The sequence below is a fragment of the Coptis chinensis genome, chromosome 2 (assembly GCF_015680905.1).
Source record: "Coptis chinensis isolate HL-2020 chromosome 2, ASM1568090v1, whole genome shotgun sequence".
Lineage (NCBI taxonomy): Eukaryota > Viridiplantae > Streptophyta > Magnoliopsida > Ranunculales > Ranunculaceae > Coptis > Coptis chinensis.
This window is the reverse complement of record NC_141457.1, coordinates 69,671,569-69,685,954: the sequence shown is the minus strand read 5'-3', so window position 1 is coordinate 69,685,954 and position 14,386 is coordinate 69,671,569. Positions and strand designations below refer to the sequence as shown.

The 14,386-nt window shown below is 34.6% G+C and overlaps 1 protein-coding gene and 1 long non-coding RNA gene across 5 annotated transcripts; both read right to left on the bottom strand.

Moving 5' to 3' along the window:
* Nucleotides 1-510: 510 nt before the first annotated feature.
* LOC147517462 (uncharacterized) lies at nucleotides 511-2,875 on the bottom strand. 4 transcript variants are annotated; one of them, XR_015213882.1, is made up of 5 exons: nucleotides 2,583-2,875; nucleotides 1,688-1,769; nucleotides 1,488-1,580; nucleotides 1,343-1,407; nucleotides 511-1,148 (listed from the first exon to the last, which is right to left on the bottom strand). It is a non-coding gene; the product is annotated as an uncharacterized LOC147517462 (long non-coding RNA). The 4 variants fall into 4 exon arrangements; XR_015213883.1 differs by having other exon boundaries at nucleotides 1,488-1,605; nucleotides 2,583-2,848; XR_015213881.1 differs by having other exon boundaries at nucleotides 1,488-1,769; nucleotides 2,583-2,848.
* Nucleotides 2,876-9,532: 6,657 nt separating this feature from the next.
* LOC147517461 (protein SHORT ROOT IN SALT MEDIUM 1-like) lies at nucleotides 9,533-12,036 on the bottom strand. The gene is made up of 5 exons (XM_086594684.1): nucleotides 11,197-12,036; nucleotides 10,205-10,407; nucleotides 10,055-10,096; nucleotides 9,861-9,923; nucleotides 9,533-9,774 (listed from the first exon to the last, which is right to left on the bottom strand). The coding sequence occupies exons 2-5, from the start codon at nucleotides 10,385-10,387 to the stop codon at nucleotides 9,697-9,699; spliced, it is 366 nt and encodes a 121-aa protein (XP_086450810.1). The 5' UTR covers nucleotides 10,388-10,407; nucleotides 11,197-12,036; the 3' UTR covers nucleotides 9,533-9,696.
* Nucleotides 12,037-14,386: the final 2,350 nt, after the last annotated feature.

Here is a 14,386-nt window from a genome sequence, read left to right as displayed (position 1 = left end):
AATTGTTTTCGGTGAACTCTGTGAGAATTTTGGTTTGTTTTAGTTATTTTCGGTGAACTCTGTTGGAGTTTTAACTAGCATTTTCGGTCAACTCTGTCAGAATTTTGCTTTGTTTTAGTTATTTTTAGTGAACTCTGTCAGAGTTCGGTAAACTCTGTCGGAGTTTTAACTAGTATTTTTGGTGAACTCTGTCAGAATTTTGCCTTGTTTCAGTTGCTTTCGGTGAACTTTGTCAGAGTTTTAATTAGCATTTTCGGTAAACTCTGTCAGAATTTTGCTTTGTTTTTTAGTTATTTTCGGTGAACTCTGTCGGAGTTTTAACTCTGTCAAAAGTTTGCCTTGTTTTAGTTACTTGTATGTAAACAGAGTTCACATGAACTATATTCTCTATATATGACCGATGTTTATATGGCTTTCAGTTATTTTGGCTGTTAGAGTTTTATATGGCTGTCAGAATTTTCGGTAAACTATGTTTGTATGTTGAGAGGGAACTTTCTATATAGTAACAAATGAAGACCAACAGAAACCAACTTTATTACATACGGAATATGTATATAGAAAGACCAACAGAAACCAACTTGAAAACACAAGGCAACCATGCCCAACTACCATAGCCCAAATGTAGTTTAGACAGAAACCAACTACCAACTTGAAAACACAAGGCAACCATGCCCAACTACCAAAGATCCCCTGCGGCAATTGGTATGCCTAGAAGATTGTAACCCAAAGCCCAAATGTAGTTTAGACGAATGCGAGAGAAGGTTTTTCTAGAGAGGTCAATGACAGTTATCACATCCTCTAAGTTGCTTTGTATGAGAACAATGTCAGCTGCCTCGATGGCGATGTCTGTACATGCTCCTATTGCCATTCCAACTTCAGCAGCAACTAGTGCTGGAGAGTCATTGATGCCATCACCAACCATAGCCACAGTCATTAACTTCCAAGTTCCTCCAAGCTCCCTTGAGATTTCCAAGCTACCTTGAGATTTCCAAACTCAGAGATGTCGTTATTCTCCAAATTGAGCTCCTCCAAGCTCCCTTGAGATTTCCAAGCTACCTTGAGATTTCCAAACTCAGAGATGTCGTTATTCTCCAAATAGAGCTCCTCCAAGCTCCCTTGAGATTTCCAAGCTACCTGTGAAAGAAGCTCTGAAAAGCTACGTCCATTCAAAAGTGCGACTAAACGCAACAAACACATACAAGTAAAAATAAACATATACAATCATAGAACATAATACAAATGAAATACCAAATAAAACAGAGATTATACTAACTTTTACTCAAAATAATACTTCTTCGACGATTTACACATACTAAATTCAAACTACTAACCAAATACCCACCACTTATATGGATGATTTTTGAAAGGCTGAAAGACTTCTTGTCGGTGCATAATAGCATACACAACCTGCATATGAATTGGATATATTATCAAGAGAACACACTGAAAATTGTCTCGAGGTGTGTCGCAACAAAACCAGTAATTACCTCTGGATTTCGAGGGAGTGCATATGTGAGAATCGCATTGAAGATTTCCAGAACAATTCTTAAAAAGTCAGTATAAATGTGCAGCTCCACTGACTGCAGAGATTTGAACCTTCCTTAGCTATGGAAGGATTAGAAAAATGTTCCACAAAAGGGCTGATTTGGAAACAACATACTAGAAGACAAAAACTAAAGAGAGTTACCATATCTTCCATAATGGTGCCGCCTTCTATTGAATTGGCTTTAGTTTGAAACACATTTTTTTGCTCAGCGAGTTTGGTATACCTATGAAAGAAAGCAACTTAGGAAAGCAGCTTATACAAAGAACTCAAAAAAGGTTTCCATCTAAAATGAGGTGGGTCATATTGCATTCAGGGAAACAGATGCTAAATTCAAAGTAACAGATACTATGCATCCATATGATTGGGCTATTATATCATTTTATTACCGTAATTACTTATTCGTAATATTATTATCTTCACTATGACATTATCACTGTAATTAGAAAACCCCTCTGAATCCCAAACCATGAGTGCATAGCATCTTCCAACTAGAAACCAGGGAACCATAATATGTGGACAAGTTAATTACGGTACAGAAGCTCTTTTTAAACAAAACTGCGCAGATAAATCTTGCCATTTAACTGTACAAGATAAATCTAGCCATTAACAAAAAATAAAAACCACTTTTGATTTATTTATTTATTTTGATAAACCGGTATCTTATTTATTAATATAGAAAAAGTCTTACTTAGTTACTCTTGCAACTAAGGAAATACTGAACTTCCAGATATAGGACACCTCATTTATAGATCGAATTTTACTGTATAAGAAAAATAAAAAATATATATATATATATATATATATATATATATGCAAATGTAAAATCACCTGAATAGTAAAATCAAATAATTTAAGCTGACATGTAATAACTATGGAACCCTAAAACAATAACATTAAAAAAAAAATAGAAACAATGTTAAAATCGGCTGCAGGAAAATTAAAATATAAAAATTAACATCCAATAAACAAAACCTAATAAAATTACCATACAACCAGTTAATAACACAAAATACTTTTAAATAATGAAGAAACATACCTTAAATTGAAAATGGGGTTTGAAATTAGTCCAAAATTTGAATGAGGGTTTGATTTGTATGAATTTTTCGGTTGAATAATTAGGAGTTTGATTTTGATTAATCCAATTTGTTTAAATAATTTGGGGTTTGATTTTGAATTTGAATCCGATTTGTTTAAATAATTTGTTGTTTGATTTTGATTTTGATTTTGAAATGGTGTAATTTGGGGTTTTGTTTGAATCAGTAGCGTAAGTTTTTGTTTTTGGAGAACAAAAAGGTGATCTTTTGAAATATCAAAATATCGGAATATCGTGCTTAAGGCTTAAGGTTGGTTTCTGATATCAGTGATTATCTAACGATCTAACGGTCCAAAGTTGGCTGTTTGATGGCTGTCCGAAAATTGGCTGTTCATCTAGCCTATCCGATAGATATATATATATAGCTCCGCTCACAGACGAACATATGTAAAACGGACTTAACAAAAAAAGTGAAATTTCACGAAATATACTCACGAAGGGTTTTAGAAAACCCCACACCTTGCTCATATTCCCTCTCTCCTATTCTCTCTCCCATATCTTCATTTGTGACTCTCTCTCCTATTCTCTCAATATTACCGCGACTCTTTCCCTCCTGGTACTTTCTTTCTCTGTAAAAGAGTTTCTCTTTTCTCTCTTTCTCATCTTATAAGCCTAAACAAAAAAAATTGACCAACTTTACACATACAAGCTTTGTGAATCTCAATTACACATAAGTTTAGTTTTATTTTTGTTAACATCAGTATCCATTGTTGCATCTTCAAAGAAACCAACTGTTCATGATTGTTTGTGCTTGCTTTAGTAGTTACCAGTTTCAAGTTCACACATTAGTGGGTATTTGTGGGTTATGCCAGGGTGGTAGGAGTCAAAGTCCAAGAAGCCTGAGTCCCCTCACCTTCTGATGTCTTCCCAACCTCATTTACAATATGCCCATGCCTAGTGCTAACCATTGTTCTTGATTCCGAATGTTTTCTTTCAAAGAAACAGATGGCTGATTCGCTATCGCTCTTGTCTCGATCGAGCATAAGGAACCAACCATTCAGCAAGCTAGTTCCAGCAGCATATGGGGCCATGTCTTTACTTTGAAAAGGAATTGGGATATTGGTGATCACGTGCTAGTCCATACTTCAAGAGATGTTAAGGCAGGAGAAGAGATAACATTTGCTTATTTCGACGTGTTGTTGCCATTGAAGAAGCGAAATGAGATGTGTAACTGTAAGAGGTGCAGGTTTGAGGAGGTGTTTGGTTGTATAGAGGAGTTGAACGAGATTGAGTTAGCTCTTGAGTTTGGCTTAGATAATGGTAATATGGTGTTCAAACTAAGGAAGGAATGAGAAAATGGATGTTGAAAACCAAGGAAAAAGGTTACTTGAGAGCGTTGTTTTGGAGTCTGTATTCGGAATCTTTCAGATCAAAAAAGGTGATGAGGAAGTAGGGAAGGTGGATACCGTCGATGGACCCTATAGCAGAGAGTATCAATCAGGCAGTTGGTGGGGACGAGAGGGTGTTGAAAGTGGTGTTAGAGGTGTTGAAGAAGAATGGTGGTGGCGGAATTGTGGAAATAGAGAGAGCAATGAAGTTGGGTCGAGGTGTTTATGGGAAAGTGGTGAAGAAACAAGCATTGAGAGCTCTATTTGAGCTCTGCAGTCATCATCAAAGCCATTAGGACTAGCTTAGCGCCTTACATTGTTGATTATAATTCATCAAAATTCATCTTCTGACATGGGATGATAATATTCTAGACAAAAATTCAATAGTTCAATTATCGTTTGCCGTCCTCAGCAATCTTGTAACTGTTATTAGTTTGGGAGAGTGTTAGAGAATTAACAGAAGGAACTATAACGCTCAAAGGGGTTTCCTGTATAATGCTTAAAGAGGTTTCACTAGTACAAAAACGCACTAAGATAGCATTCATTCAATAGCACTTATAAAAAAACGCTATGAAATATTTGGGGATAGCGTTTGTTGACCTAGCGCTATATAATTGATTGCGTTTTTGGAACAAATGCTATTGTCGGTAGGCCCAAATTTAAGCCCACTCAAACGAAAATCCAAAAAATCCAAATTTTCAGCCCGGTACTTATTTTTATCCCAATTTTCGCTCATTCCAAATTGAGAATACACTACACCACCGTTTTCCACCACCTCCAAACCCAGCCGTATTAAAAAGGAAATAAAAAATTTGTAAAAGTTGGGATTATTTGGTTAAACACTTAACAATTATCATTCCCACCGCCTCACACTAATCAGAAACCTAACCTCTTCTCTCGAAATGACGGTATCTCACATCGTAATACACAACAATCTAGTGTCGATCTAAACCAGGTCGAGGAGGAGAGCTTGAAGGAGGAAGAAGGCGAACCCGTAATATGGGTCCGATTTATCTCTTTTCTAATTTGTTTGAGCACAAATTCCAATTGTTTTTCGTTTTGGGGTTTTCAATTTGGGAGTTATAGGAGTAGCCTTAGCTTAAACAAGGTATCTTTGGAATTTGAGGTACTTTTTTTTTTCTTCAATTCAATATGATGTTTTTAATTTTTTTGTTTGCAAACATTTATAAAATGAAATGTGTTGAATTTGGTGTGCCTGATGAGTTCGCTTTTGCTTTGTATTGACAGTTGTGCTAGTATTAGTGAGTTGAAGTTAGGGATCTTGGATGCATCTTTGAGTTATGATTGTTGTTGGGTTTGAGATAGAATGTGCGTTGGCGGTATGTAACATGTATTTCAGATGTGGGGAAGTCTCTTTTGCTGAGAGATTTTTTAGGGAAAGAGGTGAAAATGCTATTTTGAAGCTTCTAATGATTAAATGGTATGTTTCTAATAAAAGATGTGACGATGCATTAAGACTGATTGGTAGTGATAGTACATTCTGGTAGAAATATAAATGCAGATTTCCTCCTTGAAGAGACAGGGAAATAGAATCGTTCCTAGGTATTTCACCCTTTCTTGATAGTTCTCGCACGTCTTCTTCTTTCCACTTCCATTCTTCATTTTACTTAATCTTTCAAATTAGATTTGACTTGCTACTTTTTGTGTTTATTTTCAGGGATTGAATCCAACACTGCTAGTTTTGTGTTAGTGCTTAGGTTGAGATTAATTAATCTGATTTTGTTCACCATACAAAGTAGTAAAAGAAACTTTTTTCCGAGAAAGGTATATATTTGTTCTGCCACAACAGAGGGCAAAAGACTTTATACATTGTTAGTGCTAGTTTTTTCCCTTCCTGGTATCAACACAACAAACGATCATGGTTGCATATTATTGTCAGTGAGCGTGGCTGCAGAGGCCGAAGGCATTTTGGCCATAACACTTTGGCCTTCGGTGCTTACGAGAATGATTGTGAGTGATTGTTCATTGTTGAATGCAAGCGTGAATGTTGACATATTGAAACTTACATTGCTTTCACTCATGACTCAAATATATCTACAATCGCAATTGAGGGCAACCGAAAGTGAAAATAATTAAGACAGAAAATCCATACGAAGTTTTCGGTGGCCACCACCCAACTTACTTAATATGCATTCTAAGATTAATTAACATAAGAATATTAGTGAATTGATTTAATAATCCATTCTCCTACTGCTCGATTGGATTTATCATATCTTGAGTTTTACGCCTTATCGCCTCGAGCATTATATATCCTTGATTTGTCCGCCTATGACGGATTGAATAGGATGTCTTTGTGGTGGTCATCTTACTATGTTTGATAACCTTAGATAAATACATGGCATGGAAAGTGTGTACCGCTCCTATATTTACTTGTCATTTTATTAATAGTCATGTTTAATGTAAACAACAGGTTTCTTTTTATACAAGAAAGATGGTGGAAACAAGTAGATTCCAAATGGGTGTTATTGGTGCTTTGGCTCTTTCAGTTGCATCATCAGTAGCCATTGTAATTTGCAATAAAGCTCTAATGAGCAATCTTGGGTTCCCCTTCAGTAAGAAATCATTTTCGCTCACCTTCTCTTTGTTGTATATATATTATATACTATATACTATATAGTTTGGGCCCTGGGGAAAGAGACTGTCACATTTTGCCTTGTTAGAAAGTCAGTGTCAATAACTTCGAAGTTAGAACATACTTTTTCATTACATTTTGTTGTTGAAAAGGTTAGGACATAGACATGTATTTAAAATTCAACTGATACACTATGTAGGTATTGATGCAACTATGAGTTAGCTAATAATTGTCACACCTGCAGCTACCACATTGACTAGTTGGCATCTAATGGTTACATTTTGCACACTTCACGTGGCACAAAAATTCAACGTGTTCGAGACCAAGTCAATCGAGATGAAGACCATCACTACTAGAAAAATGGCCATTGATAGCACATGTTTGATTCCATTTGTAAAATAACGCTATAAAAATTGTGGGCATAGCGTTTGAACCCCTCCCTCCCGTAATTGTTTGCCCTAACTTCAATTGTGTTTTTAGCAAGGAACGCAATAGAGTGGTTAACACGTGCGACTGTCGATGTTAACACGTGACATCAACAACTATATTTCATGATATCAACAATATATTAGCCCTAAGTCCCCAACTATATTTCATGAAGCTAACTATTGTATTCGTGATGCTAATTATTGTATTTGTGAGCTTCCCAAAGTCCAAGACCACATGCTAATTACAAAAATGTATATTTCTTATGTTCAAAGTTCAAACAAACAATGAAAGGACTTGTAAGTAAAAGGATGATACACCGACGCTATATGAGGAAAGACTACTTTCATTTGTTTAGTTGTTAAGTGTATAATCATAGATGACGTCATCATTTGTCCACAGGTAATTAAGGTTTTTGTGACCTTGTTCTATATAGGTGTAAGCTGCACTCGCTCTCTCTCTCTGTCTCTCTTTGTTCGCGCTTTCTTGTATATCTAACTTGCTGTAATTGATATGGGTAGTGTTTGTTTTGCTACACACGGTGCCCGTACTCTATGAGAAATATGAAGACCAAGCCAGGTCCTGCCAAAGGAAGGTTGTAAATATCTATGGGAATGATGTGCCTGCTTGTCGCTTTAAAAGTGACTTTTGTAAGTAAACAATATCAAGAGTAGTATTTTCTTGTATTTTTCTGTGCATGTTTATTTCCAGGGAGGAATATATTGCAAGATATTGTTCTTAGTACGAGATTTGTGCGGAAGTTTGAAAGGGTTCACTAACAAAAGATAAGCGCTCTCAAGTGGTCGGTTGCTCAATTGAATTTTGCCTTGGTGTTTAACAAGGACCCAGGTATACAATGTTTTAATTTGTACTTAGTTAACCTCAAAAGTTACTGTGGTTAGTAAGTAGATATTTTCATTGGTATATATGGTTCTCCTAGTGCAGAGTTATCATGTCTACTAGTGTGGAATTACCATAATGACCATAAGGAAGGTTGAATGTATCAGTTGTCAAATTTAGTTTTAATGGTTACTTTAGATTGATGGAAGAGTGCTCGTGATTGGAAAAGTGATTCTTTTACTATTTCTTATGTAAATTTTGAGATGTAACTAGTCTGCCGTTTGCATATAAGATCATATTTACTAGACCGTCTTACAACATGTGATGAGTTTTCGTCATATGTACTAGTTCCTTATGTAACTTATATTTTGTTATCTCGATCGATATTGATAATCACATGTAGCAACACTTCATAATAACATATATATAACTTAATAATAACGTATAGATAAGTAATCTTTAAGATTGTAAATAGTGTACTGATTATCTTTTTCATTCAAATCCATTGAGAGTATTTTCTTTTCGGTGGATCTATAAGCTCAAAATGGGAAGAGCGCTCACTCAATGATAGTGAGAGGTTGATGGTTCAAATCCATCTAGATTCAATTGAATTTCTTTTTAATGGATATTTATAATTTTGAAATCAATTAAAACTAGAATATGAAAATGTGCATAGATCTCTAAAACGTCATAAAATAGGTATAGCATTTTAGAAAAAAATGCTATTGAAATAGGGATAGCGATAAAGAAAAACGTTATTAAACTGCATAGCGCTAAGGAAAAAACACTATTGAAATAGGGATAGCGATAAAGAAAACGCTATTGAAATGCATAGCGCTAAAGAAAAAACGTTATAAATATAATAGCGTTTGTCAATAAATGCTATTAATTCCATAGCATTTTTTCATAAAACGCTATCAATAAAAGCATAGCACTGTCATTAATAGCGTTTAGGAAAACGCTATGGTACACGAACCATAGCGTTTTTCGCATGCTATCATAAGACTTTTTTGTAGTAGTGTTTCCTAATTCCTACAAATCAGCAAATTAACGCAACGCTGGTAGCACTCACGATATATGTTGGGTTCCTTGCAGAGTAGAAAATATGCACTCCCAGCTGTGTTGTTACTCAGACGAAGAATGCTCACGGTTTATAGTTTACAAAGCAAGTCTCTAGCCATGCCAGTGGTAGTCTCTACGAGGATCAAAGCTTTTGCCTGTTTATGCACTCGGTGTAATAATCAATCAATGAGAGATGGGGAGTGCAGACCTTGTGAGTCAACAATGAAACATGAGACATCCTTAAACTTGGCGGTTTGATCGAAAAAAACTTGATTGGCACCTCGTGAATACCGATACTAATGTAGGAAATGCTCTTGGCTTCTTGCACTTTCGGTTAATGCTGACGAATCGTGTCAATAAGAGATGGGGATTGCAGACCTTGTGTGAGTCCACAAGGGAACATGTCCAAAGAGATTTAGATAAAGCACTTGAATTGATATATCCAATTGAAAATTCGAAATTAAATAGTAAAGTACTTAGTAGTGAAATAACTCTAGTACACAACTTGCAAAAAATAGGTTTTTTTATTTATTTAATAAACTCGATGAATCGAACCTCTGACCCGTGAATTTGACCTACCCAAATAAACAAACTACGTAACATATTATCAATTCCAAACTACATAACAAAAAGAACAAAAAGAAAAGGTAACTTTTAATTTGTTGCGGAACAAAAAAAAATGTCTTACACACAATTCCAATTCCCAAGCTTTTCTAAACGAACTAAATATCTCCGAGTAAAAGCAACCTAGAATAAAGAAAACTTGGTTAACACCCACCGTAACCCTCAATCAAAACATCGATTGCGATCATGACCTCGACAAGCTTATTATACAATATCGATTATCTCTTGTGTTACTTTCCAACAGAGCACTTTGCACAAGTTCCTGTTCCATAAAACAATTTGAAGAGTGAAGCGATTTCTTAAGGCAAAAGCCACAGCCAATTGGAAAACTAGATATTACAAAAATACCTTGACATCCCTGTGAGAAATAAATTTCCCCAAGTTATGAAGAATCACCCTCATATCTTCCACCTGCAAAAGCAAGCACAGTAACAAATGTACAAACTCATACTCCGACATGAGATGACAAGGAAAAGTGAGCCAAAAAAAAAAAATGTTAAGGAGAAGATGACCAAAAGAAAAGAAGAAGAATAGAAATGTACCTTGATGTAGCCCACACGATTTCGATCAAAAAACCTAAATGCCTATTTCAGATTCAAAAAAATATGTTACTAGCAAAGGAAGAAATCATAGAACTACATTCACTCAATAAAATGCAGAGTTGCAACAATCCAGTGAAACTTTGAGCATACCTGTAATAGTTCCTTGTCAACAATAAGATCTTTCACAGATGACTTTGGTTCATCTTTGACCTCCACTTCTGCTGCCTTATCGTTGGCCTCTTCCACATTGGAACTTTCTTTCGCCTCAGTGATAACTTCGTTTGTATTCTTCCTCGATCGGTTGGTTCCTTTTCGACGTTGCTTCTTCCCCATCAATTTATCATCATTCCCACCTACAACTTTAATAATTAGAGATTGCTAGAGATCTACAATACAAGAAACCTAATAATATTGCATCATCTAGTGGCTAATGGCTGCATAGGTCCAGCCTTTGGGCAACAAAAAGTATCATTTGATGTTTAGCGCAAAGCCTATGTATACGGTGCTTATAGACTTATAGAATGGGATCATTAGTCTAGACCGGTGTCATTTCATGAGAAACATACTCCTAATCATTTGATTTCATCCTTTTTATTCAAAATATTGAGTTAACCTACTACATCGAGATATGCCCCCTAACTACTATACAAACAACAATCAATAGATTCCTAAAACATTCATCGCCCAATCATGTCAATTACTACACACCGGGTTATCAAATCTTATCGTAGGTCATTTAACAAGTTCACTAGTACTAGGACCCTGACTTTTGGGATCTAACAGAATGGCTCCCATCGTCACGCCACCCATCACATCGCCAACTTTGGTTTTCCATTCTCCCAGCCTAACCAAACAAGAAAACAAATGACCATCGAAAATCCCGATAAACTGAAAAATAACAAAAAGTTCGATGCGACACCATGCACCATAACCAATTCCATTCAAAGGCACCAATTCACCATCAATTTAAGAATTGCTACTAAAGTACAATTTCCATTACCAATACTACTATCTAGTAGAAATTCCAGTGGAAGTCAAAAACAGATCATTAAATGCCTTTACCATCATTTGTCGTTTCCATCTATGGAGCATTTCGTCAAACAAATAAGGTGAACAACTACCCAAAGTGTACCAGCACTCACCTTATCCATATTTTGAACCCCATGAACTAACTGCCACTGCACCCATCAAATTGCATTCCAAATGGTGAACTTCAAGTACCCAAACTACAATAAATCAACACCATTGATGCCCAATTCCAACGACCCAACTGTATATCACTCAATCGAACCTCCATGATAACCTGTAAAAACTCAATAAGATTTCTCTAACTTTATTCTTACGGTAACAATTATTTTATTTCCTACTCTCACATATATATTTATGCAATATATAGAGTACGGAATCGTTCCACTCTTCATCTATCAAGACTAAACAGAATTCCATTAATCAAACACAAAGAAGCAAATGGTGAGAGCAATAATTATGGATGTGAATTTATACTACGAGATAATACTATCAATTGATCTTATATTAATATTAACTAAAGTAATTAAATATAGATTAATCAAATATGGAGAAAGCTAAAGAGAGATTGAAATCCACTTTTTAATTTCTTAACATGCTAGCACAGATTTGTATAGAAAACCCTAATCTAGATATTCTCACACAAGGTTAAAATATAAAGACTAGACCTTTAATGATCCCTAATTATTTTATACTATTTCTAGTCATAGACTAATTAACATGAGAGAAAGCTTGTTCCCATTCTCATGGCAAACTCACTATTCTCTAGTTTAGGTTAAACTCTTCTTATCTCTAAGTCAAGAAAAACCTAAACTTAAAATCCTAAACAACAAATCTATACTAACAAATCAAGTCCTCTCAAAGCTTCATCCAAACTCCATCTAATGTAAAGAAAATAATGGAGTTTAGGTTTGATTCATGGGACTATTATGAACAAAATAATTAAAGGTAGACATAATGTAAAGAAAAAGTAATTGAATTGAATAAACTAAATATTTTATTAAAAGGTTCTAATGGAGGCTACAAACTAAACTAATTAACTAAACCTAACTTAAACTAAAGAGGGAGAGAGAGAGAGAACCTTAATTTAAAACTAAACTAAAGAGGGGAGTAGCCAGGTTTTGTTTAATCTTAAACCCCTTTATATAGGAGAGGTTTAGGTTTACAATTTCATGCATATGCTTTGGAGCCATGTTTTGGCTATGAAATCAAGCCCACAACCTAATTACATATGTCCAAAAAGAGTTTCTCTGCACAAAATTACTTTAACACTCTTTCTGTCCACTTTTACTACTCTGATTGGACCATGAGTTAGACCATTAGAAAACCCTTTCCGAGACGGTCGTTTTGACATATAATAGGCCCAATTATGAGGTATGACTCCAAAGATACGGCCTGTGGAAGTTCTGTTTACTTTTGTGCTCTTTTTCTACCCGCGTTGACTTTGATTTTTCAGCTCTGACTAGGCTTTAAAAAGACTGTTTCTCCTTGAAACTTGGGCTTTAACCATAAAACTTTTTAGCAACCAACCTTTGCTCCTTTCTCTTGCAAAAGTGACATATTTCTTCACATATTTGACTCAAAGACCTGAAATACACAAAAGCACGTAAACAGTACTAACTTTTATTTATTATACACATAATTGGTCTAAATGTAATATTATTAAGGGAGTTAAAACTACAGTTTTGGGCTCTTATTAAACCACCCCCAAACAGCATTTTGCTTGTCTTCAAGCAAATATGAGAAATTAAAGTAAGTGACCAAAAATGGAGTTCTAACTAATCTCGTTTCGCTGAGTACGATTGCATTGACCATATGCAATAAGGCCTTAAACCAATAGGAATTCCCTAGTGGACGAGTTATAGCCTCGTGAGAGTTTTTCAGAGAAGGTACTCACAAACTTCATCTATACTACGACTAAGAAATAAAAATTATTGTTACCTTATTTATTCTCAGATATCTATACATCTCACTAGCAATGAATACAGAATAATCAATTCGAAATCTAACCTAATACGTGCAAAATAATCAATCATCTAATTAATAAACATATATATATATATATATATATATATATATATATATATATATATATATATATATATATATATATAAATGAATTACGCTATAAAATGCAATAATAGGTCTGTTTCTGAAACTTTGGAATAGCGTCCTTAAGTAGGTTCTCACATATATGTCAAGACAAAAACACTCTGATTTTTCCACTCAAGTTTCGCTCACTCCAGTGTGTAGTGGGCACACTTTACCTTACAATCTCAATGACACACAAGAAAGCCGAAGTCGATCAAACACATCTGTCACTTACTATCACATTAGTCTATTCCTAATTGCGGGGATTAGGAGATGGTTTAAAAAGAAAGGAAATGGATATTAAAAAAGAACAAGTCTGAGATAATAGAGTCTTCATATTATGTAACTAGAGAAAACCTTGTTATTACTTTGCTTCTACACTTTGTTTCCATCCTTATCCATTTTTTTCTTTTTCTTCTGGTTTTTTGACTCCTTTGATTCTGTTTTTGGAGTTCTAACTTTTTATTTTATTTTATTTTTCTTTTCTTTGGTTGGAAACTTTCTTTTCTTATTTGAAGCAATTAACAATTATTGGTTTCGAAGGTCTTTCTCTTTCCTATTCTTCATTTCATCTCTATTCTCTGGATCATTCAAAAATGGGTAGGCTGATTTTTATTTTTATTTTGTTTTGTAAAAGGGTAAAGGATTTGCGGTTTATGAAAGACTAAAGAAAGGCTCAGAGGGGCGACTTACGGATTTTATAAGATTTGAATTTCTGGCTATATCGATCCAAAAATGGCCTAAATTCTCGCTTAGGATATAGTATAATGATTAAGCAAGTGAACGTGTCATTTCTCAAATATTTCACTTATATAAGATTTTAGGCTATATTCTCACAGGATTTGTAGAATAAGTACTCTAGCCTAGATTTCATAAACTTACTGCCAAACGATCATAGATACTCATGCAATATATTTATAGAAAGATGCAATGTTTATTACCTACATATTAACCTAAATTTCTAAAACTATTCTAATATAAGAGCTAACATGAAATATCTAGACTATTATCATCATAGAGAAAGAAACAATACCATTATCTCAAAGTGCATGGTATAAATATTTTTTATTATTTTTATTATTTTCTAATTTTTATAAGACAAATAATACGTAATATACAATCTAATATGTACTTAAACATTTGCAACATGTTTCTATACCACCCCCAAACAATTTGGGAGAAGTGGGTTCATGAAACAATTCAATAGCACAATTA

Bases quoted from the DNA above. Each gene is read 5' to 3' on its own strand.
- LOC147517461 (XM_086594684.1), bottom strand. From the start codon at position 10,387: ATGGGGAAGAAGCAACGTCGAAAAGGAACCAACCGATCGAGGAAGAAT. The intron at 10,097-10,204 runs GTATGCTCAAAG...AATCTGAAATAG, and splicing joins TTGACAAGGAACTATTACAG to GCATTTAGGTTTTTTGATCG. The intron at 9,775-9,860 runs GTATTTTTGTAA...TTTATGGAACAG, and splicing joins TTTCTCACAGGGATGTCAAG to GAACTTGTGCAAAGTGCTCT.